At 31.6% G+C, this 27,972-nt stretch overlaps 2 protein-coding genes across 2 annotated transcripts in view; both read left to right on the plus strand.

Annotated features, from left to right (window-relative positions):
* Positions 1 to 1,831: 1,831 nt before the first annotated feature.
* On the plus strand, positions 1,832 to 3,072 carry LOC139902531 (xyloglucan galactosyltransferase KATAMARI1 homolog). The gene is given in 2 exon segments (XM_071885143.1): positions 1,832 to 2,678; positions 2,681 to 3,072. Coding segments are annotated over 2 exon segments (1,125 nt in total). The 5' UTR covers positions 1,832 to 1,945.
* A 2,130-nt stretch (positions 3,073 to 5,202) lies between these two features.
* LOC139902532 (uncharacterized) overlaps positions 5,203 to 27,972 on the plus strand; it is a 37,864-nt gene continuing 15,094 nt past the window's right edge. The window contains exons 1-4 of the mRNA XM_071885144.1: positions 5,203 to 5,292; positions 5,441 to 5,714; positions 5,842 to 5,929; positions 6,038 to 6,165. Of these exons, the coding sequence (XP_071741245.1) occupies positions 5,203 to 5,292; positions 5,441 to 5,714; positions 5,842 to 5,929; positions 6,038 to 6,165 (580 nt within the window). The remainder of the gene's footprint in view (positions 5,293 to 5,440; positions 5,715 to 5,841; positions 5,930 to 6,037; positions 6,166 to 27,972) is intronic.

Here is a 27,972-nt window from a genome sequence, read left to right on the forward strand (position 1 = left end):
TTTTGCGTATAGCTAGTGACATTGTGTTCCTAAAATTATTTCGAGTTTAACGATAGTGTCGAAAAAATTTAACTCGTTGCGAGCGAGAAGATATGACCCGTTGAATATTTGGGTGGAGTTTATTTAAGATTTTTTATGAAAATGGTTATTTGACACTTTACCCCCCTGTTTGGGGGGTCGATTTGAATTTTTCAAAAAAGTTTGGGAGGCTTTGTTGGTAAAATGAAATTTAGTTAAAAGTTAAAAAAAAAAAAGGTGAAGAGTCGAAAATGCCCCTGATTACTATTCATAACTTTTGTCTATTAGTTAATACTAGTTATGGAACCCTCGCTTAGCGGCGGGGGTTCGGTTTTCAATGTATTTTATTGTGTTTAGTAAAATTATTTTGTGACTAACGATGATGTCGTTGAAATGCAACTCGAGTCGAACTAAAATATATAACCTGTGAGAGATTTAAATGTTATTTTAAATTAACAATATATGTGTATCTCCGCGTTTCGCTATGGAATTGTCGACTTTTAAAAATTTAACGCAAAATCAACGTGTATGAAAAGTACCCCAAATATTTAGCGTTTTTTAAAAAACGTCCGTTTTGCGTATAGCTAGTGACATTGTGTTCCTAAAATTATTTCGAGTTTAACGATGTTTTCGGAAAAATTTAACTCGTTGCGAGCTAGAAGATATGACCCGTTGAATATTTGGGTGAAGTTTATTTAAGATTTTTTTATGAAAATGGTTATTTGACACTTTACCCCCCTGTTTGGGAGGTCGATTTGAATTTTTCAAAAAAGTGTGGGGGCGTTGTTGGTAAAATGAAATTTAGTTAAAAGTAATAAAAAAAAAGGTGAAAAGTCGAAAATGCCCCTGGTTACTATTCATAACTTTTGTCTATTAGTTAATACTAGTTATCGAACCCTCGCTTCGCGCCGGGGGTTTGATTTTCAATGTATTTTATTGCGTTTAGTAAAATTATTTTGTGGCTAACGATGATGTCGTTGAAGTGCAACTCGAGTCGAACTAAAAGGTATAACCCGTGAGAGATTTAAATGTTATTTTAAATTAACAATATATGTGCATCTCCGCGTTTCGCTATGGAATTGTCGACTTTTAAAAATTTAACACAAAATCAACTTGTATGAAAAGTACCCCAAATATTTAGCGTTTTTTAAAAAGCGTCCGTTTTGCGTATAGCTAGTGACATTGTGTTCCTAAAATTATTTCGAGTTTAACGATAGTGTCGAAAAAATTTAACTCGTTGCGAGCGAGAATATATGATCAGTTGAATATTTGGGTGGAGTTTATTTAAGATTTTTTTATAAAAATGGTTATTTGACACTTTACCCCCCTGTTTGGGGGGTCGATTTGAATTTTTCAAAAAAGTTTGGGGGGCTTTGTCAGTAAAATGAAATTTAGTTTTAAAAAAAGGTGAAAAGTCGAAAATGCCCCTAGTTACTATTCATAACTTTTGTCTATTTAAGTTAGTATGTAAATATAAATATAAATAATTAGTATTAAATGTTATAATTGTAATAATTAATTATGTATGATACCATATCATATATCATATCATATTAAATTAAAAGTTCATCTTCTTCCTTAATCCTTATAATACATATCAATTCATTACACACTTCATTTCTGATCCTGATTCACCATGGAAAAATCTAATATCATAATATCTCAAGAGCTTCGTATATGTTTATTAGGCTTACTTTGGTCCCTCTTATGGTTTTACGTACTTTACTACCATTTTGATGTTCACACATCCATACTTTCAGTTAATCATCAAACAATCACCTCAAAAACAGCTATTAGTATTCAAACCAAAACCCCAAAACATGATAGTGATTCGTGTGGTGGAAGATACATTTATGTTCACGATCTTCCTTCGCGATTTAATCGAGATTATATCAACGAATGTGGGAGTATAAACAAGTTTTTCGATATGTGTAAACTCGTCACGAATAATGGGTTTGGACCATCCATGAACAATACTGAAGGTGTGTTATCAGATAATGGATGGTATGAAACAGATCACTTCACACTTGATTTAATTTTTCACAATCGAATAAAACAGTACGAATGTTTAACGAATGATTCGTCAAAGGCTGCTGCTATTTTTGTCCCATTTTATGCAGGGTTTGATGTTTCAAAACATCTTTGGGGGCATAATATTTCTGTAAGAGATGCTGCTTCTCTTGATCTTGTTAATTGGTTACAAAAACGCGACGAATGGAAGATAATGAACGGTCAAGATCATTTTTTAGTAGGAGGTAGACCTTGTTGGGATTATAGAAGAACAAACCATAAAGAAACCGATTGGGGTAACAAGTTATTATTGTTACCGGCTTCGCGAAACATGACCATGCTTTCGATAGAATCAAGTATAACAAACTCTAACGATTTCGCTATTCCTTATCCAACTAATTTTCATCCATCTAAAGATGCTGAAATTTTCAATTGGCAATATCAGGTGATGCAAATTGAGCGAAAATGGTTGTTTTGTTTCGCGGGTGGACCACGACCAAATGATCATAGTTGGATTAGGAGTCTTTTAATAGATCAATGCAAGAATTCGAGTGTTGGGAAGCATTTAGAATGTGGGGTTGGGGAAAAAAAGTGTCGTTCGCCGAGTAGTATAATGAATATGTTTAAAATGTCGGTTTTTTGCTTACAACCTGAGGTGATTCGGCTACAAGACGATCGGCTTTTGATTCGATCTTAGCTGGTTGTATACCTGTTTTCTTCCATCAAGACTCGTTTTATACACAATACACTTGGCATGTACCGATAAACCATACAAAATATTCGGTTTTTATCTCAGAGGATGATATTCGTAAGAATGTAAGTATTGAAGAACGCCTTAGACGTATTGATCCTACAAAGATCAAGATGATTAGAAAAGAAGTCATTAATTTGATACCAAGAATTTTATATGCTCGTTCGAAATTGGATACTTTAAAAGACGCGTTTGATGTATCCGTGGAAGCAATTATCAACAAGGTGACACAATTGCGACGAGGTATGATATATGAGGGTCGGAATGATAAGTTTATTGAAGAACTAGGTTAAGAATATGAAAACACAACAATGAATTTTGCTATCAATGGATGTACAATTACTTGGTTTACTGATTCTCATTGATTCAGGAAGTAATATTAACTATAGTTTGAGTTCTAAAAATTGATCAAGTATGATTTAGTTGCTGCTTTTATCGAAATTTACGCATACTATCACAAGATCAAAGTTACTTGGTATCAATCAATGTAATTGGTTAATTGAATGTTGAGTGAAATTGAAGCCTCTTATCATTTACATCACAATGTCCTCCTTTATATTGTTTTAATTATCATTTACATCACAATGTCCTCCTATATATTGTTTTAATGCAATATTTTTCTTTACGTTAATCATAATCTGTTAATTTAATGAGTCCTTTAATCATAATCTGTTAATTTAATGAGTCCTTGGTTGCTTACCTTCAGTTTATGTTGGATCATGACAGTTGGTTTTACTTTAAGCATCAAAGGGCCACTGGCCTACAGTTCAAGGTAACGCTTCCAATCAAGAAGTTGTATATTCGGGGTGGACCCTTGCATACATTCGTGAAAAATTTCATGTTGAGTGTACCGCCTAATCCAGTTATCCATTGACCGTTATCCATCTTCTCTGGCCATCTAAAAATCAGTTGCTAGTGATGTTTGAGCATAAAACCACCATTACACCATCTTGTGATGAGATTAGAGATTACGCTATTAGATGCGTTTGTTTACCTCTTAATTGATTGGTACAACACGTTTGTTTCTGATCTCTGAATGACATGACAGATGGTGCTGAATGGTTCAACATTTAGTGCAAGTCCACATATAAATTAATGCTAATTGACTGAACCATTCAGAGCTGGAACTATCTCTTAATCGTTAAACACATAAAATCCCTTCCTCACATAAAGCATGGTGATTAATCCAATGTGTCAGACCCACAACCCCACATTCAGTCCAATCGCCACGTGTCATCATTCTCTGATTTTCCTTTTTTTTTTTTTTTTAAAACCACATCTAAAATTACGGATTTTCATCCGTTCCACATTCATTTTCATCGAATCCTATCCAGGTTTTTCATCTCCTTCAACCTCATTTCTGCAATTTTTGCCCAAATCGCTTTCCCAACGATTGATAAACCTTAAATTACTGCACGGCATGTCTAATTTCGCCCTAATTTAATCGTGATTGAATTAGTACCCATTTTATTCAATTCGTCTCATCTAACCCTAATTTAATAGATTTCCCAAAAAAACGAATGCCGGCACCCTCATTAAACCTTTCTATCAAGCATCATGTTGATTTTTCATGAATCTTCATCATTGTTTTACAGAAATCCGAATACAGGTAACTTACTATTGCGTTTAGGTTTCTATTACGATTTGTTTATTTTTTTGATTCCTTACTTTCTTGCTTCTATTCATATTGTATCTGGATTTATAATTTATACTTGCTTTTAAAGAATTTTAAAGATTATTTATACTTTAATTACACAATAAAATAAAATAAAAAATTTACCTTGTGCTCGAATCACTGCCGAAATAATTGATTTTTTTTGTAGCTAAATAAAATTTAAACCGATTGATTTTTTTTTTTTTTGTTAATAATTCATATTTGTTGTTTAAATCATATTTATTTGTTTACAATATATATTAATATTTCAGGGAACCTTTATTCATTTATCAATTACAATTAATTCTTTATACTAACAGTAAACTAAATTAAAATAATAATAAAATTAATTGTTTAAATAAATAACACAAGTATAAATATAAATAAATGTATTTTAAATATTTATATTTAATTTAAATATTTAAATATATTATATATTAGATTAGATAAGTAGATAATAAATATTTTGTAGTGTCCTGCTGTTATTGCATTTTTTTAGGAAAGAAACCAACTGTCTCCAAAATTACGCAGTCAATAGCATTATCATCTAATCAACTTTCAAAATAACTTCCCCACTTTTTGGTAACTGAATATCTTTCAGTTTAACTCTTATATATACGGTTTTATCACCTTCAACTTCTCAATGCAAAATTTCAATCTCTATCGATCAAATCTTTTCCTGTAATCAATAACCTTCAGTTTGGCACATATGGAATCAAAAATGTTATTGGTAAAAGCAATTAATCCAAGGTACCCGACTGTAAGTACAATGGTCAGGATTCTTAGTATTGAAACGCTGTCCAAATCAAATTTTGATCAAGGAAAGCCTTTTCTTGATGTAATCGCTACTGACAATGAGGTTACTTCTAACTATATTCGTTTTAGTTAAGAGTTAATTTTTTTATCTGTTACTTATATTTTTTTTCTTTTGTTTTACTATAACCACAATATTTTTTGTCTTTCTATGTATCATGTTGTTTTTCTTCTGCTTATATGTCGTATTACAGGGTGATCGAATTGGTATTACACTCAAGAATTATCATAAGAACAAATTTGAGGATATTCTGAAGGAGCAGAATATTTATGTTCTTAAAAATGTTGGCACACAACGATTCACAAATAACAAACTGAATCACTGGACTCATGATACCAGGTTAATCTTTATCAATAAAACAACAATCGTGCATGTGCCCTCCAATCAATGGACTGGTAGTGATGGTTTCAGATTCAATCCTTTTGAAGATCTTATCACCTGTCAACTACCAGAAAAGCACACTGCGGGTATCATCAATCTTCTGTATTTATGATATTTTTTTTAAATTGATTTATCTTTAGTCTTAACTCATAAACCATTTATTGTGTATTTCTAAAATTTGTTTTACAAATCTCACATATGTGATTGGTAAAGTTCTCTACTATGACCGTGAACCGAAAACATATGGTTCAACCTCTGATGAAAAGTCTAAGTACATCAACCTGGAACTGAAGGATATACAGTAACATCCATATCTTAAAAATGTAACTTTTTAAAAAAAATTTCTCCACATTTCAGTTCATATTGGTATTATATTAAAAGTAATTATAATTATTATTTGTTTTCACAGTGGTTCTATTGTCTCATGCACATTGTTTGCTAAATATATGGTTGATTTTTTTGCTCATATGAAACAAACCGATGAAAATCAGTGTGTCATTCTGCTTATTCAGTTTGGAAGAACCAAAAAATACAACTGTACGTATATTTCTATACATATTTACATATGTTTTTCATAACCAATTTTTTGTATTTGTATTGGCATTTAGCTTTTCTTCTTACTCCATCTTATAAACTGCAGGTGATAATGCTAAAAACGAACATATATTTCATAGCATTATTCCTCAAGAAAGACAAGCTTTTAGTTGCAATTATCCTATTTACAAGTGATATTAGTTTAAATAATAAAAGGTGAAGACAAAAGACAGATTCGACGAATTGAAGACGCAAATGACCAAAAAGCTCAAAAGTACAAAAGATAATCAAAGAGGTTCCAATTATTGATAAGAAACGTCTCGAAATTACAAGAGTACAAGATTCAAAACGCAAAGTACAAGATATTAAATTGTACGCAAGGACGTTCGAAAATCCGGGACCGGGACCAGAGTCAACTCTCAACGCTCGACGCAACAGACTAAAAATTACAAGTCAACTATGCACATGAATATAATATAATATATAATTAATTCTTAAAATTAATATATATATTATAATATATTTAAAAATCGACGGCAAACAAAGAGCCAAAGCTGGGTGAGCTGTAAAAACAAACTCCGCGACTCGCGAAGTTTGAAGGCAAAAAATGTCGCGAGTCGCGGAGCTTCCCTGGACTCAAATCCCTATAAAAGCAAACGCAGTTTGATCGTAAAAAATAATATATCCATCCTCTCTATATCTATACGTAATATTTATATTTATAATTTATATTTTAATTTTAATTTTAATTTTAATTCTAATAATAAGGGTATGTTATCAAATGTTGTAAGGGTGTAAGTCGAAATTCTGTCCGTGTAACGCTACGCTATTTTTAATCATTGTAAGTTATGTTCAACCTTTTTAATTTAATGTCTCGTAGCTAAGTTATTATTATGCTTATTTAATCCGAAGTAATCATGATGTTGGGCTAATTACTAAAATTGGGTAATTGGGCTTTGTACCATAATTGGGGTTTGGACAAAAGAACGACACTTGTGGAAATTAGACTATGGGCTATTAATGGGCTTTATATTTGTTTAACTAAATGATAGTTTGTTAATTTTAATATAAAGATTTACAATTGAACGTCCCTATAAATAACCATATACACTCGATCGGACACGATGGGCGGGGTATTTATATGTACGAATAATCGTTCATTTAACCGGACACGGGAATGGATTAATAGCCACTAGAATTATTAAAACAGGGGTGAAATTATGTACAAGGACACTTGGCATAATTGATAACAAAGTATTAAAACCTTGGGTTACACTCAGTCGACATCCTGGTGTAATTATTAAACAAAGTATTAAAATCTTGTTACAGTTTAAGTCCTCAATTAGTTGAAATATTTAACTTCGGGTATAAGGATAATTTGACGAGGACACTCGCACTTTATATTTATGACTGATGGACTGTTATGGACAAAAACCAGACGGACATATTAAATAATCCAGGACAAAGGACAATTAACCCATGGGCATAAAACTAAAATCAACACGTCAAACATCATGATTACGGAAGTTTAAATAAGCATAATTCTTTTATTTCATATTTAATTTCCTTTATTTTATATTTAATTGCACTTTTAATTATCATACTTTTTAATTATCGCAAGTTTATTTTATCGCACTTTTATTTATCGCAATTTCATTATCGTTATTTACTTTACGCTTTAAATTAAGTCTTGTATTTATTTTAATATTTTACATTTGGTTTTAACTGCGACTAAAGTTTTAAAATCGACAAACCGGTCATTAAACGGTAAAAACCCCCCTTTATAATAATAATATTACTTATATATATATATATATTTGTATTTTTATAAAATAAAATTAATATAGCGTTAAGCTTTGTTAAAAGATTCTCTGTGGAACGAACCGGACTTACTAAAAACTACACTACTGTACGATTAGGTACACTGCCTATAAGTGTTGTAGCAAGGTTTAAGTATATCCATTCTATAAATAAATAAATATCTTGTGTAAAATTGTATCGTATTTGTAGTGACCCGAACTTTTCCATGTTTATATATATTAATTGAGATTGATATTTACATGATTAAATGTTTCCAACATGTTAAGCAATCAAACTTGTTAAGACTTGATTAATTGAAATATGTTTCATATAGACAATTGACCACCCAAGTTGATCGGTGATTCACGAACGTTAAAACTTGTAAAAACTATATGATGACATATATATGGATATATATATATAGTTAACAGGATACTATGATAAGAAAACATATCATAAAGTATATTAACAATGAACTACATATGTAAAAACAAGACTACTAACTTAATGATTTTTAAACGAGACATATATGTAACGATTATCGTTGTAAAGACATTTAATGTATATATATCATATTAAGAGATATTCATACATGATAATATCATGATAATATAATAATTTAAAATCTCATTTGATATTATAAACATTGGGTTAACAACATTTAACAAGATCGTTAACCTAAAGGTTTCAAAACAACACTTACATGTAACGACTAACGATGACTTAACGACTCAGTTAAAATGTATATACATGTAGTGTTTTAATATGTATTTATACACTTTTGAAAGACTTCAATGCACTTATCAAAATACTTCTACTTAACAAAAATGCTTACAATTACATCCTCGTTCAGTTTCATCAACAATTTTACTCGTATGCAACCGTATTCGTACTCGTACAATACACAGCTTTTAGATGTATGTACTATTGGTATATACACTCCAATGATCAGCTCTTAGCAGCCCATGTGAGTCACCTAACACATGTGGGAACCATCATTTGGCAACTAGCATGAAATATCTCATAAAATTACAAAAATATGAGTAATCATTCATGACTTATTTACATGAAAACAAAATTACATATCCTTTATATCTAATCCATACACCAACTACCAAAAACACCTATAAACACTTTCATTCTTCAATTTTCTTCATCTAATTGATCTCTCTCAAGTTCTATCTTCAAGTTCTAAGTGTTCTTCATAAATTCCAAAAGTTCTAGTTTCATAAAATCAAGAATACTTTCAAGTTTGCTAGCTCACTTCCAATCTTGTAAGGTGATCATCCAACCTCAAGAAATCTTTGTTTCTTACAGTAGGTTATCATTCTAATACAAGGTAATAATCATATTCAAACTTTGGTTCAATTTCTATAACTATAACAATCTTATTTCAAGTGATGATCTTACTTGAACTTGTTTTCGTGTCATGATTCTGCTTCAAGAACTTCGAGCCATCCAAGGATCCATTGAAGCTAGATCCATTTTTCTCTTTTCCAGTAGGTTTATCCAAGGAAATTAAGGTAGTAATGATGTTCATAACATCATTCGATTCATACATATAAAGCTATCTTATTCGAAGGTTTAAACTTGTAATCACTAGAACATAGTTTAGTTAATTCTAAACTTGTTCGCAAACAAAAGTTAATCCTTCTAACTTGACTTTTAAAATCAACTAAACACATGTTCTATATCTATATGATATGCTAACTTAATGATTTAAAACCTGGAAACACGAAAAACACCGTAAAACCGGATTTACGCCGTCGTAGTAACACCGCGGGCTGTTTTGGGTTAGTTAATTAAAAACTATGATAAACTTTGATTTAAAAGTTGTTATTCTGAGAAAATGATTTTTATTATGAACATGAAACTATATCCAAAAATTATGGTTAAACTCAAAGTGGAAGTATGTTTTCTAAAATGGTCATCTAGACGTCGTTCTTTCGACTGAAATGACTACCTTTACAAAAACGACTTGTAACTTATTTTTCCGACTATAAACCTATACTTTTTCTGTTTAGATTCATAAAATAGAGTTCAATATGAAACCATAACAATTTGATTCACTCAAAACGGATTTAAAATGAAGAAGTTATGGGTAAAACAAGATTGGATAATTTTTCTCATTTTAGCTACGTGAAAATTGGTAACAAATCTATTCCAACCATAACTTAATCAACTTGTATTATATATTATGTAATCTTGAGATACCATAGACACGTATACAATGTTTCGACCTATCATGTCGACACATCTATATATATTTCGGAACAACCATAGACACTCTATATGTGAATGTTGGAGTTAGCTATACAGGGTTGAGGTTGATTCCAAAATATATATAGTTTGAGTTGTGATCAATACTGAGATACGTATACACTGGGTCGTGGATTGATTCAAGATAATATTTATCGATTTATTTCTGTACATCTAACTGTGGACAACTAGTTATAGGTTACTAACGAGGACAGCTGACTTAATAAACTTAAAACATCAAAATATATTAAAAGTGTTGTAAATATATTTTGAACATACTTTAATATATATGTATATATTGTTATAGGTTCGTGAATCAACAGTGGCCAAGTCTTACTTCCCGACGAAGTAAAAATCTGTGAAAGTGAGTTATAGTCCCACTTTTAAAATCTAATATTTTTGGGATGAGAATACATGCAGGTTTTATAAATGATTTACAAAATAGACACAAGTACGTGAAACTACATTCTATGGTTGAATTATCGAAATCGAATATGCCCCTTTTTATTAAGTCTGGTAATCTAAGAATTAGGGAACAGACACCCTAATTGACGCGAATCCTAAAGATAGATCTATTGGGCCTAACAAACCCCATCCAAAGTACCGGATGCTTTAGTACTTCGAAATTTATATCATATCCGAAGGGTGTCCCGGAATGATGGGGATATTCTTATATATGCATCTTGTTATTGTCGGTTACCAGGTGTTCACCATATGAATGATTTTTATCTCTATGTATGGGATGTGTATTGAAATATGAAATCTTGTGGTCTATTGTTACGATTTGATATATATAGGTTAAACCTATAACTCACCAACATTTTTGTTGACGTTTAAAGCATGTTTATTCTCAGGTGAATATTAAGAGCTTCCGCTGTTGCATACTAAAATAAGGACAAGATTTGGAGTCCATGTTTGTATGATATTGTGTAAAAACTGCATTCAAGAAACCGATTTCGATGTAACATATTTGTATTGTAAACCATTATGTAATGGTCGTGTGTAAACAGGATATTTTAGATTATCATTATTTGATAATCTACGTAAAGCTTTTTAAACCTTTATTTATGAAATAAAGGTTATGGTTTGTTTTAAAAATGAATGCAGTCTTTGAAAAACGTCTCATATAGAGGTCAAAACCTCGCAACGAAATCAATTAATATGGAACGTTTTTAATCAATAAGAACGGGACATTTCAGTATTTAATAGTATTTCCTTGTAAAATATAAGCTATTTTATATACACCTCTGCGCACATCAAGTATTTTTGGCGCCGCTGCCGGGGAACCCAATTTCTTGCTTAAAAGCCGGAAGCGCAACGCTAATATATATAAAAAACAAAAAGATTTTTATTTTTAGTTTACTTTTATTAAAATACGCTTTTGTAAAAATACGTTTTAATATATTCGAAAATATAAAAAGAAAAACAAAAATATAAATATAAATATTTTTAAGAGTTTGTTAAATATTTAAGTTTTATAAAGTTTCTTTATTTTTATTTTATAAAAATATAAGTCTTATTTAAATATTTTGTTTTTATTAAAAACATAATATAAAAAAAAACCGAAAAAAATATATATATAAATCTAGTTTTAAGATTTTTATTTATAAAATTATAAAGTATTTTATTTCTATTTTAGTTTTTAAAGATAAGTTTTATTTAAATTATATAAATATTTTAATTAAATTAAAAACAGAAAAAAAAAATTACGTCGAAACCTGTCAAACGAGTTCACATAATCTGAAATTTGAAACCCCGTGACTAGCGGAGTTTGGAGCCAGGAATATCGCAAGTCGCGGAGCAGCCTGACACGGGTACACAGGAACCCTAACAGCATTAATTACGGGATAATAATTATTATTATTAATTCTAAACCCTAATTAGGGTATTTTTATTATAATATTTAGTTTTAATTAGTTTATTTTGTTTTATTTAATTTTATTTAGTTTAATTAAATTGTAAAATTAATAGTTTTAATAAATAAATAATATAAAAATAATATTTTTATAAAAATTGTACTTTTTACAACTTTTAGTATATTTTTATATTTTGTCTCTTTTTAATTGTTTTAGCGTAATATTTGTGTTTTTCGCTAGTTTTTAGTTTTAAACTCAGTTTTTGCCATAGTTATTTTTATTTCTAGATTTTTAGGCTTTGCCGTAAAATCCCTTAAGTGCTTTTTCTTTAGACTAACATTTAGGTGCTTTAGAATTTTGCGACGCCTTTTTAAGTTTTAGTTCCTTTTTAAGATATTGCCATTTGGGATATAGTTTTACTTGTAAGCTTTAATATTTTTAGACGCCTTTTACCTATGTATCAATTATCACTCCAATTAGTAATCTCAATTTGCGATTATAATTTTAAGTTAGTGATAGTAATAAGGTTGGGTTAGTCGAGTGTTTTTAAGTTCTATAAGTCATTTTTATTATTTCTTATTTTTCGACGCCTTTTATTTTTCAACCCTTTTCTTTTTCGACACGCTCTTTTTCTTTCTTATTTCTCGCTATTCTAGTTTTTAGGACTTAGAATTTTCTCTACTTCTTATCTAAATTTCTTAAAATTACGAAAATTTATTTTAAGTGGTTAAATTGATAGACATCAAAATTTTCTGGTTCGTAGTAATAGTTGGATTTGTACGTGGACCGGGTTATTGGAGCCAAACAGTACTCAATTATATTGAGACCAAATGAATCATGCCCCTCTGCTGCATCTTTTGGCTATTCGAAACGTGGGCAAAATCAGAAAAGTCTATTAATTGGATAACTTATATAATTTTTCTTTCTTTTTAAAAACTAATAGGATATTCAGTGAATGCACCGAGCAAGACGTTCACCACCTTTTGTACGTTCACCACCTGTAACTAGATCAAGACATCTAGCAAATATTACCGCCGTTGATTTTTCTTTAGAATCGTCATCCAGTCGACCAAGTACTCCAGTTCAAATTTCCGATAATCCATTTTTTGAACCCGACCTCACAATTGAGAATCCGGAGAATATTCAGGGACAATTCGTAGATCCTGAACCATTAATTTTTCCTCCGGAACCACCAATCATTCAAACAGAGATTGTTGAGGAACGAACCATTAAATCAGAATCCTCTAGTGATTCCGATTCAACAAATTCAATTATGGAGAATCTGGAACCTTTAAGTATGGAAGACCGAATGCGAGCTAAACGCACTGACCAAGGTCACGCAAGTACTCATCCAGACATTAATGCGCCAGATTTTGAAATCAAAGGACAAATTCTACATATGGTGACTAATCAATGCCAATTTAGTGGTGCGCCGAAGGAAGATCCAAACGAACATCTTTGTACCTTTAATAGGATCTGCACACTATTTAAAATAAGAGAAGTTGAGGATGAACAGATATATCTCATGTTATTTCCCTGGACTTTAAAGGGAGAAGCCAAAGATTGGTTGGAATCGTTACCTGAAGGGGCGATTGATACATGGGACGTTTTAGTTGAAAAATTTCTTAAACAATTCTTTCCTGCATCTAAAGCCGTAAGACTTCAAGGAGAAATTGTTACGTTCACACAGAAACCGAATGAAACTCTATATGAGGCGTGGACTAGATTTGGAAAGTTATTAAGAGGATATCCGCAACATGGTTTAGACACCTGTCAAATAGTACAAATATTCTACCAAGGATGCGACATCACTACAAGGAAAGACATCGATATAGCAGCTGGTGGTTCCATTATGAAGAAAACCGAAACTGATGCTTATAAAATTATTGATAACACTGCTTCCCACTCACATGAGTGGCATCAAGAAAAAGATATCGTTAGATCATCTAAAGCAGCTAGAGCCGATTCTAGCCATGACTTAGATTCCATTTCCGCAAAGATAGATGCTGTCGAGAGACGAATGGAAAAGATGACTAAGGATATTCACTCAATACGAATTAGTTGTGAGCAGTGTGGAGGACCACATTTGACAAAAGATTGTCTCAGTATTGAACTAACAATGGAACAAAGAGAGAATGTTTCATATCTAAACCAAAGGCCTAGAAATAATTATCAGAATAATTATCAACCGCCAAGACCGATTTACAATCAAAATCAGAATTATAACCGAAATATTCCATACAACAACCAACAAGGTCCTAGTAATCAACAAGTATCCAATAATACTTACAATCAGCAAAGACCTAATTTTCAAAACAAACCACCACAAACCGATGATAAAAAGCAGAATTTAGAAGATATGATGACAAAGCTAGTTGAAACTCAAACGCAGTTTTTCACATCTCAGAAACAAACTAATGAACAAAATGCTCAAGCATTTAGAAATCAACAAGCTTCTAATCAAAATTTGGAACAAGAAGTAAGTAACCTAGCAAGGTTAATAGGTGAAAGAAAACCGGGAAGTTTACCTAGTGATACAAATGCTAACACCCGGAATGAAACAGCTAAAACCATTACCACAAGAAGTGGTACAACACTTAAACCACCTGAAATACCTGTAACTTCTGATGAAGCTATTCCTACTCCACAAGAACCACAACCTGAACAAGATAAGGAAAAAGAACCGGTAGTTGAAAAGGTTAATGAAGATAACATAGTTAAGGCTAAACCTTATGTTAAACCATACCAAACACCACTTCCTTACCCGAGTAAAATGAAAAAGGAGAAACTTGAAGCCGAGCAATCCAAATTCTTGGATATGTTTAAACAGATAAATGTAAATCTTCCTTTCATTGATGTAATTTCAAGAATGCCTAGATATGCTAAATTTCTGAAAGATCTAATCTCAAATAGAAAGAAAATGGAAGAACTCTCGGCTGTTACTATGAATGCTAATTGTTCAGCAGTGCTGTTGAATAAGATACCAAAAAAACTATCTGATCCAGGAAGTTTCACAATTCCATGTTTTCTGGGTAGTCTTAGTTCAATAGAAGCATTGGCAGACTTAGATCTAGTATAAATCTAATGCCGTATTCACTATACACTAAACTGGGCCTTGGAGAATTGAAACCAACCAGAATAAGTATACAACTAGCCGATAGATCAATAAAATATCCTAGAGGGATAATGGAGAACATGCTAGTTAAAGTTGGTACTTTAGTATTTCCAGTAGATTTTGTTGTTCTGGACATGGAAGAAGATTCTCAAGTTCCTCTCATATTAGGAAGACCATTCTTAAACACGGCTAAAGCAATGATAGACGTGTTTGGTAAAAAATTGACCCTAAGTATAGAGGACGAGAGTGTTACCTTTTCAGTTGATAGAGCAATGCAACAACCGCAATCTGCAGATGATACATGCTATTATATTCAAACTATAGACTCACATGCAGAATTGTTAGAAGAATTTCCAGAATTACAAGGAACAGGAGAATGTTCTTTAGGAGAAGGAACTGAACCAATTGATGAAGCTGAAATGTTAGCTACACTAATAGCTAATGGATATGAACCAACAACAGAAGAAATTCAAATGCTAAAAGAAGAAGACAGATATCGATATAAATCATCGATAGAAGAACCTCCGACATTAGAGTTAAAGCCACTTCCAAACCATTTGGAATACGCTTATTTACATGGTGAATCTGAATTACCTGTAATAATATCGTCTTCTCTTACTGAAAATGAAAAATCACAACTCATTTCTGTGTTGAAAGCTCATAAACCAGCTATTGCATGGAAGATTGATGATATTAAAGGAATAAGTCCTTCGTATTGCACACATAAAATCCTTATGGAAGAAGGTCATAAAACGTATGTGCAACGCCAACGAAGACTAAATCCTAATATGCAAGATGTTGTTAAAAAAGAAATAATTAAACTGCTAGATGCAGGTTTAATTTATCCAATTTCTGATAGTCCATGGGTAAGCCCAGTTCAATGCGTGCCTAAGAAGGGTGGCATGACTGTCATTACAAATAACAAAAATGAGCTTATTCCTACTAGGACTGTAACAGGATGGCGTGTATGTATTGATTATAGAAAATTAAATGACGTCACCAGAAAAGATCACTTTCCCTTACCTTTCATTGATCAAATGTTGGAAAGATTAGCCGGAAATAGTTACTATTATTTTCTAGATGGTTTTTCCGGATACTTTCAAATTCCAATAGCACCCGAAGATCAAGAGAAAACCACGTTCACGTACTCTTATGGTACTTTTGCTTACAAACGCATGCCATTTGGACTTTGCAACGCCCCTGCAACCTTTCAAAGGTGCATGATGGCGATTTTTCATGACATGATAGAAGAATGCATGGAAGTTTTCATGGATGACTTTTCAGTCTTCGGTGATACATTTGAATCATGTCTAGTTAATCTGGAACGAATGCTTATTAGATGCGAACAATCAAATCTAGTACTTAATTGGGAGAAATGCCATTTCATGGTTAAAGAAGGCATCATTCTTGGACATAAAATTTCAAAAGAAGGAATTGAAGTGGATAGAGCTAAAGTAGATGTAATTGCTAAACTTCCACATCCCACCAATGTTAGAGGAGTTAGGAGTTTTCTAGGGCATGCCGGTTTTTACCGACGTTTCATAAAAGATTTTTCTAAAATTGCCACTCCTATGAATAAACTCCTAGAAAAAGATGCTCCATTCATCTTTTCAGATGAATGCATCAAATCTTTTAATATTCTTAAAGAGAAACTCACTAATGCACCGATCATGATAACACCAAATTGGAATCTACCGTTTGAACTTATGTGCGATGCAAGTGATTTGTAATGGGAGCCGTTTTAGGACAAAGGATTGAAAAACGATTTCAACCTATTTATTATGCTAGTAAGACGTTACAAGGAGCACAAAGAAATTACACAACTACTGAAAAAGAACTCCTTTCTATTGTCTTTGCTTTTGACAAATTTCGATCATATCTCGTTCTAGCAAAAAACGGTGGTCTATACCGACCATTCTTCTCTTAGATACCTATTTTCAAAACAAGATGCCAAACCAAGATTAATCCGTTGGATCTTACTCTTACAAGAGTTCGATATTGAAATCCGAGATAAAAGAGGAGCAGAAAATCTCGCCGCTGATCATCTTTCTCGTCTTGAAAATCCCGAATTAGAAGTTCTAAATGAATCGGCCATACAAGACAACTTTCCTGATGAATATCTATTGAAAATAGATTATAATGAAATTCCATGGTTTGCAGACTATGCAAACTACTTAGTATGTGGATTCCTTGAAAAAGGATTATCGTACCAAAAACGAAAGAAATTCTTTAGTGATATAAAACACTATTTCTGGGAAGATCCACATCTGTTTAAAAGTTGTCCAGATGGAATAATACGCCGATGTGTATTCGGAGATGAAGCTAGTAAAATTTTAAACCATTGTCACACAGGACCAACAGGAGGGCATTATGGGCCTCAACTAACAGCAAGAAAAGTTTATGATGCTGGATTCTATTGGCCTACAATTTACAAAGACGCACACCTTCTTTGCAAATCCTGTGATGCTTGTCAAAGGGCCGGAAAAATAAGTCAACGTGATGAAATGCCACAAAATGTCATTCAAGTATGTGAAGTATTTGACATTTGGGGTATTGACTTTATGGGTCCATTTCCAAAATCTCATAATAATCTCTATATTCTCGTAGCCATTGATTATGTATCTAAATGGGCGGAAGCACAAGCTCTCCCAACTAACGATGCACGAGTTGTAGTCAACTTTTTAAAACGTCTTTTTGCAAGGTTTGGAACACCGAAAGCTTTAATAAGTGATCGGGGAACTCATTTCTGTAATAATCAACTTGAGAAAGTTCTTAAAAGATATGGAGTAACTCATAAAATCTCCACTGCATATCATCCACAAACAAGTGGACAAGTTGAAAATACCAACCGAGCTTTAAAACGTATTCTAGAGAAAACCGTAGGATCAAATCCGAAGGAATGGTCCATAAAATTGGAGGATGCACTCTGGGCTTTTAGAACAGCCTACAAAACTCCAATTGGAACCACTCCTTTTAGACTCGTTTATGGAAAAGCATGTCATCTTCCAGTACAAATTGAACACAAAGCATTTTGGGCTTTGAAGACATGTAATCTTGATTTACATGAAGCTGGACGTCTACGGTTAAGCCAACTAAATGAATTAGAAGAATTAAGACATGAAGCATACGAAAATTCATTAATCTATAAAGAAAGAACGAAGAAATGGCATGATAAAAGAATCAGAAGTTCAAAAGAATTTAAAGAAGGAGACAGAGTTCTTCTTTTCATTTCACGATTCAAGCTATTTCCTGAAAAATTGAAATCAAGATGGTCTGGATCATTCATAGTCAAAAGAGTTTTCTCATACGGAACGATAGAATTAATAAATTCAAATGGAATTGAATTTAAAGTTAATGGTCACAGAGTTAAACACTACATAGATAGTCCAATGGAAATCGACAACGAAGTTAATCACAATTTCGATACCACAGTTAACTAAGTGTGGGGAGAATCAAGTCTTTAAAGGATATTATGTATTTCTGTTAGAGTTAGATTGTCTGTTTTCGTGTAGTTCTCGAAAATGGAACCCGAATGGTCTTTTCCTAGCAGACCCTAAAGAACTAGTCTTCTCCCCCCATTCTGAATTTTTATTTTTTTAGGTTTTTATGAAATGAAGACTTCCTGTGAACTAAACCATGGTCTAATGCTACAAGCTTTGATCACTAAACGTAATAATGACACACTTCCGAGTGAAATAGTATCAGTAATCAGAGAAAGATTGGACGGAGTAAGAAAAGAATCCAGATGCGAAGATAATAAGTTACAATTTGGTAAAGGAAAATCAAAATCCGCAGCGAAAAGAAGAGCACGACACCTAGAAAGATGTCACAAATGCGGAAAATGGTCACATGGAGGTAAATGTTCAAATAATCAAACCTATTCAAACACCAAATTTGTTACTTTATGCTGAGACGGACCGTTCATATGTTTAGAAGAAAAAACACTGAATGCTCGAGGTTACGCCTATGTAGCTATGGAAAACCAATTAAACCGACTATCTTGTGAGTGGGATAGATCGTATCACTAAGAATACTATCTCACAGGTAAGTCTATACAGTTTTTATTTTTATTTTTAACCTTTTGATAATAAACGCTAATTTGTTCGCTATAAAGTATTAAATTGGTATTCGATGAAATTAGGTTTGGCGACCGAAATTATTGATATCATTCAAAAATTTATTACATCACTGCGAAATTTAACGTTTATTCTTAAGGTATAAATATCTTTAATCAATCAACCCAAAATATTTCAAAAATTCGTCATGAGTTAAATTAGGTCATGGAACCGAAATTACTTTACCGAAAAGAGGGGCGCATATTTTTGATAATATTTGATTGATTAAAGTGGGATAAAAGCCAAAAAGATTTTTAATTTTATTTTTACCATGTTTTTAAAATTAATATATAAATCTTAAATTAATATTGTAAACTTTTTTAAATTAATATATTTAAAATTGTAAATATTTGAACAATTGATATTTTTAAGTTTGTATGTATAAAAACAAAAATATAATATAAGTTTGGTGTGAATTTTTAATTTTATGCATTTTAAATTTAAGTTTGGTGTAAATTTAAAAAAACAAAAATTTACTTTATTTCGGTAAGTTAAAAATATGATTTTTAAAATTCGTCGTGAGTTGAAGACTAGGTCGTTGAACCGAAATTGCTCTACCCGAGGGAGGGACGAGAACTTTTATTATCATTATTTTTAATCTTATTGAATTAAAGTATGCCAAAAACATTAAAAAAACTCAAAAATCTTAGCTTTTAAAACAATCGCTACAAAAAGACAAATTTTAAAATTTTGTCCAGGGACGGACTAGGACATCGATCCGAAACGACCTCGTCCTAAAACAAAGGAAAACAAAATTTTAAATTTATTTTATATTTGTTTAATAAGTTAAGGCTTATAAAAAAAAAAACAAACAAACAAACACCGCGACTCGCAGAGTTTGTAAGCATTAAACACCGCAAGTCGCGGAGGGACTAAAATCCAAAAAAAAATATAACGAGCTGAACTGATCAGTCCCCATCCCCACACCACAAAAACTGCGAAAAAACACCCGAAAATACACACACAAACACTCCGAAATTCACAATTTTTCACCGTTTTTCATCACATTTTTAACTAAAATCATGTTGAGAAGGATGCTATCAAGGAATTACTCAAGAAAAACGGTAAATTTCTACACCTAAACACCATTTAATCCAAAAATTAGTGTTCTTGAGCAATTTTATACCCAATTCGATTTTGATGCTTTTTAGTGTAATTATGCTTAAATTGTTTATGTATTATGCTTGTATAACCTAGATTGATGCTATTTAACATGATTAGAAGCCTTAAACTTCAAATTTTGAGTAATCTAGGGTTTGTGTTCTTGAGCAAATTTGGGGCTTTTTGATATAAACAGGTTATGGCCGATTTTTGTCATGAATTATTGCTAAATTAAGTAGTGTAACATGTTTAGGTAGTTAAATGATCCAAACTTTGAGCCTAAACATGATTTTTGAGAATTAAAGTGGACTTTTTCAAGTCTAAAATTCATGAATTTGATTTTTGAGAGATAATGCCATTTAAAACTTGTTTAATTCATAGTAATGATTATTTTGAAATGTTATTTGAGTTGAATGCTTATGAACTTGGCGAACATTTTCGTATATGCTTATTTGAAAAAGTGTAGATTTGTTAAAAATATGAAAATGAGCATAAGTTTGATATAAATTGGACATGTCATTGTAATTATTTTGATTGATGATTTTGCTGACACTAATGCATATTTGGATGCACAAAAATTGTGTTTGATGTGTTTTGCAGACTGAAAGGGGTGAATCTTCATCCCAAGCTCGCAATGCTCCTCCTGAGAATGCGGAACAACAGGATGTTGATAGCTATTATAAACAAGATATACCTCATCCAGTTATGACATTTTCAGATATGCACTTGGAAGATTTGCACCAGAACTTGAGATTTGACAGACGTTGGATAGATTATCCAAAATACCAAAGGGGCTTGCATACTCTTCATTCTAAAGCTGTTGAAGTACCTAGAGTAATAGAATGGGCACCGTTAGAAGCTGTAGAATTAGCCGGGCCAATTAGAGAATTACTTACACAGAGGTATGGTAATTCTACTTTTAACGATTGGGTACGATTATTCAGCATGCGTAGACCTGTATATAAAGTATGGTGTGAAGAATTATTTTGTAGTATAGAAATAAATGATCGGGTAGTTAGTTTAACCGATCGATCTTTTATTAGATTTTTGTTAGGAGGTTCGATGTGCCACATGTCTTTACTAGACATGGCTCAGGCCTTACGTATGTATACGCCTGAGGAGTTAGCATCTGCCGATTGTAGAGGGTTGATATTGAACGGTAGAAAAATTGATGAAAATTTTGATACGCATGGTGTATGGAGTCAAATGACTAGCCATCACCGATTTAAAGGGGGAAATTACTCTTATTTGGATATAGATAGAGCAGAGTTAAGAGTAATTCATAGGTTTTTAGCCAATTTGATTACACAACGAGGTAAGAATAAGGAAAAGGTAAATGAACAGGATTTGTTTTACCACATGTGTATTCGAGACCCACAAAGCGCTGTAAGTATACCTTATTGTGTGGGTTATTATTTATCAGCTATGGTTAGGGGGATGAGACCGCATAGCATAATAGGAGGTGGTATATTTATTACTTTGATTGCTGAGTATCTCAATGTGGATATAAGTCGGGGGGGATTATTAGTCGAAGAACCAGAACCCCACGATACAATTGGTTTAAATGTATACCATGGTGCGAAGGTTTTGAAGAGGCGAAATAACGCCGCAGTACAATACCATGGTAGACATCTACAGGTTGAGAGAAACCAACAGCCAGGTAATGTGGGAGGGGGAAATGAAATGACAGAAATGCAAAGGTTTATAGCTTCACAAAAGTATGAAAATGCTAGACATCGAGCATTTGAAGATTGGCAAGTTCATCAAAACCAAATCATAGCTCATTGCCAACATGTAGGTAGAAACTATATTCCTACTTCATCACCCATATTTCCTCCATGGTCTATAGAGATCCAACCACCGTATCCTACATATAACCCAGCCGAAGCATTCTATAACACATACGGTTATGCATGGAACCCCTACTGGTATCAGTATCATCCCTAGTCTACTTAGTTTTATTTATTTTATTATTTGTAATGTTGATACATTTAATACTTATGTTAATATTGTAATAGTTTTTATAATTTTCTAACTTTTATTATTAGATTTTAATAATTTTTGAATGTGGGGTAATATACCAAACTTCAAAAATATGTATATATGTTTGCAGTTTATCTTATGTACACAACAGGGTAAAACAACGCATTTTCAAAGACTGGCATTAAGTTCAGCAAAAGCAACTAATTTTGACGACAAGATACAAAATATATGTGAAATAACAACAAGACGGAATGAACAAATAACTAACCCACTCCAAGTGTAACCTAATTGATCTTTATTAACAATATCTTTATGAAAATATAAATATAAAAAGCAAATCAGTTTCTAACTCTCTACATGTTTATTCTCAGGTATGAAAGAAATTGTGCACCATTTATCATTCAACACAAACAACAATATGTTTGGAAACTTTGGTAAAATTTAATCATTTCTACGCTAATCACCCTCAATAATTTAAATTGTTACTGATTTCTTGCAAATGAGGGCATTGCAAGATCTTAAGTGTGGGAAGGGGTTAAATTCTTTCGAATTTTTAAAATTTTTATCTTAAACACTTGGTTACCATTAAAAATACTAGTAACGTAGTAGTTGTATTAGAATCTAGTGCTCTCTGATAATAAAGAACAACCCTAGTTTTATATACTGACTACACAATTCTAGTAAAATTTTCAATTAAATGAACTCAAAATCATGTTTATACATATTTATGAATGATAAAACTAGGTTTTAACACCGAAATTATTGCTACCTTGGAAAGGACATAAATTGAGAAACAAACCAAAATATTAGAATTCATTTAAAATGGAATAGAGGACAATAAAAAGGAAAATAAAAGCCAAGTGTGAGAAAATTTACCAACTTATTTTAAACATATGTCACATATTTCTGTAACAAATAACTGAAAATACTTTTGCTTTGGACTAAACTAAACTGTTTTACCCAATTTATTGTAAGAAAGATGGATCTACACGATGAATCAATTTCATCATTAAAAAGAAGTAAAGTCTTCCGAAAAAGAAACGCGCTTCTTGATTTAGGTCAGGAAGTTGTCGTCCAGACCAGCTGTAGGTTGACGAAAAATCTAGAAAAGTCATCTCTAAAATCAGCAGAAAATCCACGGACCTCAGCATAAAACAGGGTCGTCAAGTGGTCAGATTTATCCTAACCATGAGAAGGATTTATCTCGTACATTGGGGGGCACCGTGCAAATTAGCTGGATAAGACTAATGAATCAGATTCCCAGAAAGGATAATCTCCTTAAAGATCAAAAATCAGCTTATAAGCCTGATATTACTCAATCCTTGAGATTGACCTTAAAGATTGAGAATTCAAACTCATGGAATTCGATGATATCTAAACTCGAGCTTGAACGAGAAAATATTTTGATCAAATTAAAACCAATTTGTTTTCCGAAAACCTATTTTCAATGCGTTCATTACCATTGAACATAAAATCCTAGGAATTCACCTGGAATTCATTAGGTCACCTGAACCAAATCGGGTGTCAACCGTAAGAACGGTGGTTGCATAGCATGGTCAAAGATAGGACCTTGTGCCAGACCGAAAAATTATAAGGGTGAGCTTTACTATTGCTCCTACAAAGGATAGTAATTGCGTCCGACATGTTATAGACCATAATTAAAAGCATGTCAGGGGACATTGCCTTAAACAGTGCTTGTTCAACGCTTCCCTTTACAACCAGACGGTAGTTTATCGAAAGGTAATATTCGGAGCAAGTATACTGGACGAGTTTCTTTCCTAATACAAGGTTAGCAAGTGGGTGACACAAAACCGCAAGTTTTGAGCTAAAATTTTCAAATCTGAAACCCACCAAACCCACAAAAACAATTTGCAAACACCGGTGAAGGGTTATTCCGGAAAACTTATCTAGGGTAAAAGCTAGATTTAATTTTCAAAAAGATCAAATGTTTTCATAAAGATCCAATTTCCTTAATGGATCTAAATTTTATAGTCATGTGGGACTGTAAACCACATCGTTACTACCATTGTTTATACCGCCGTAAAGAAATCACAGATGTACAAAGTGTGAAGAATAAAGAAGTGATTCTAGTATTTCAAGACTATATTGCTTGAGGACAAGCAACGCTCAAGTGTGGGAATATTTGATAATGCTAAAAACGAACATATATTTCATAGCATTATTCCTCAAGAAAGACAAGCTTTTAGTTGCAATTGTCCTATTTACAAGTGATATTCGTTTAAATAATAAACGGTGAAGACAAAAGACAGATTCGACGAATTGAAGACGCAAACGATCAAAAAGCTCAAAAGTACAAAAGACAATCAAAGAGGTTCCAATTATTGATAAGAAACGTCTCGAAATTACAAGAGTACAAGATTCAAAACGCCAAGTACAAGATATTAAATTGTACGCAAGGACGTTCGAAAATTCGGGACCGGGACCAGAGTCAACTCTCAAAGCTCGACGCAACGGACTAAAAATTACAAGTCAACTATGCACATGAATATAATATAATATATAATTAATTCTTAAAATTAATATATATATTATAATATATTTAAAAATCGTCGGCAAACAAAGAGCCAAAGCTGGGTGAGCTGTAAAAACAAACTCCGCGACTCGCGGAGTTTGAAGGCAAAAAATGCCGCGAGTCGCGGAGCTTCCCTGGACTCAAATCCCTATAAAAGCAAACGCAGTTTGATCGTAAAAAATAATATATCCATCCTCTCTATATCTATACGTAATATTTATATTTATAATTTATATTTTAATTTTAATTTTAATTCTAATAATAAGGGTATGTTAGCAAATGTTGTAAGGGTGTAAGTCGAAATTCTGTCCGTGTAACGCTACACTATTTTTAATCATTGTAAGTTATGTTCAACCTTTTTAATTTAATGTCTCGTAGCTAAGTTATTATTATGCTTATTTAATCCGAAGTAATCATGATGTTGGGCTAATTACTAAAATTGGGTAATTGGGCTTTGTACCATAATTGGGGTTTGGACAAAAGAACGACACTTGTGGAAATTAGACTATGGGCTATTAATGGGCTTTATATTTGTTTAACTAAATGATAGTTTGTTAATTTTAATATAAAGATTTACAATTGAACGTCCCTATAAATAACCATATACACTCGATCGGACACGATGGGCGGGGTATTTATATGTACGAATAATCGTTCATTTAACCGGATACGGGAATGGATTAATAGCCACTAGAATTATTAAAACAGGGGTAAAATTATGTACAAGAACACTTGGCATAATTGATAACAAAGTATTAAAACCTTGGGTTACACTCAGTCGACATCCTGATGTAATTATTAAACAAAGTATTAAAATCTTGTTACAGTTTAAGTCCCCAATTAGTTGAAATATTTAACTTCGGGTATAAGGATAATTTGACGAGGACACTCGCACTTTATATTTATGACTGATGGACTGTTATGGACAAAAACTAGACGGACATATTAAATAATCCAGGACAAAGGACAATTAACCCATGGGCATAAAACTAAAATCAACAAGTCAAACATCATGATTACGGAAGTTTAAATAAGCATAATTCTTTTATTTCATATTTAATTTCCTTTATTTTATATTTAATTGCACTTTTAATTATCGTACTTTTTAATTATCGCAAGTTTATTTTATCGCACTTTTATTTATCGCAATTTCATTATCGTTATTTACTTTACGCTTTAAATTAAGTCTTGTATTTATTTTTAATATTTTACATTTGGTTTTAACTGTGACTAAAGTTTTAAAATCGACAAACCGGTCATTAAACGGTAAAAACCCCCCTTTATAATAATAATATTACTTATATATATATTTGTATTTTTATAAGATAAAACTAATATAGCGTTAAGCTTTGTTAAAAGATTCCCTGTGGAACGAACCGGACTTACTAAAAACTACACTACTGTACGATTAGGTACACTGCCTATAAGTGTTGTAGCAAGCTTTAAGTATATCCATTCTATAAATAAATAAATATCTTGTGTAAAATTGTATCGTATTTAATAGTATTTCCTTGTAAAATATAAGCTATTTTATATACACATCTGCGCACATCAAGTATTTTTGGCGCCGCTGCCGGGGAACCCAATTTCTTGCTTAAAAGCCGGAAGCGCAACGCTAATATATATAAAAAACAAAAAGATTTTTATTTTTAGTTTACTTTTATTAAAATACGCTTTTGTAAAAATACGTTTTAATATATTCGAAAATATAAAAAGAAAAACAAAAATATAAATATTTTTAAGAGTTTGTTAAATATTTAAGTTTTATAAAGTTTCTTTATTTTTATTTTATAAAAATGTAAGTCTTATTTAAATATTTTGTTTTTATTAAAAACATAATATAAAAAAAAAACCGAAAAAAATATATATATAAATCTAGTTTTAAGATTTTTATTTATAAAATTATAAAGTATTTTATTTCTATTTTAGTTTTTAAAGATAAGTTTTATTTAAATTATATAAATATTTTAATTAAATTAAAAACAGAAAAAAAAAATAATTACGTCGAAACCTGTCAAACGAGTTCACCTAATCTGAAATTTGAAACCCCGCGACTCGCGGAGTTTGGAGCCAGGAATACCGCAAGTCGCGGAGCAGCCTGACACGGGTACACATGAACCCTAACAGCATTAATTACGGGATAATTATTATTATTAATTATAAACCCTAATTAGGGTATTTTTATTATAGTATTTAGTTTTAATTAGTTTATTTTGTTTTATTTAATTTTATTTACTTTAATTAAATTGTAAAATTAATAGTTTTAATAAATAAATAATATAAAAATAATATTTTTATAAAAATTGTACTTTTTACAACTTTTAGTATATTTTTATATTTTGTCTCTTTTTAATTGTTTTAGCGTAATATTTGTGTTTTTCGCCAGTTTTTAGTTTTAAACTCAGTTTTTGCCATAGTTATTTTTATTTCTAGATTTTTAGGCTTTGCCGTAAAATTCCTTAAGTGCTTTTTCTTTAGACTAAGATTTAGGTGCTTTAAAATTTTGCGACGCCTTTTTAAGTTTTAGTTTCTTTTTAAGATATTGCCATTTGGGATATAGTTTTACTTGTAAGCTTTAATATTTTTAGACGCCTTTTACCTATGTATCAATTATCACTCCAATTAGTAATCTCAATTTGCAATTATAATTTTAAGTTAGTGATAGTAATAAGGTTGGGTTAGTCGAGTGTTTTTAAGTTTTATAAGTCATTTTTTTTTATTTCTTATTTTTCGACGCCTTTTATTTTTCAACCCTTTTCTTTTTCGACGCGCTCTTTTTCTTTCTTATTTCTCGCTATTCTAGTTTTTAGGACTTAGAATTTTCTCTACTTCTTATCTAAATTTCTTAAAATTACGAAAATTTATTTTAAGTGGTTAAATTGATAGACATCAAAATTTTCTGGTTCGTAGTAATAGTTAGATTTGTACGTGGACCGGGTTATTGGAGCCAAACAGTACTCAATTATATTGAGACCAAACGAATCCTGCCCCTCTGCTGCATCTTTTGGCTATTCGAAACGTGGGCAAAATCAGAAAAGTCTATTAATT

This window comes from Rutidosis leptorrhynchoides, chromosome 3, assembly GCF_046630445.1.
Source record: "Rutidosis leptorrhynchoides isolate AG116_Rl617_1_P2 chromosome 3, CSIRO_AGI_Rlap_v1, whole genome shotgun sequence".
NCBI classification, from domain to species: Eukaryota; Viridiplantae; Streptophyta; class Magnoliopsida; order Asterales; family Asteraceae; genus Rutidosis; species Rutidosis leptorrhynchoides.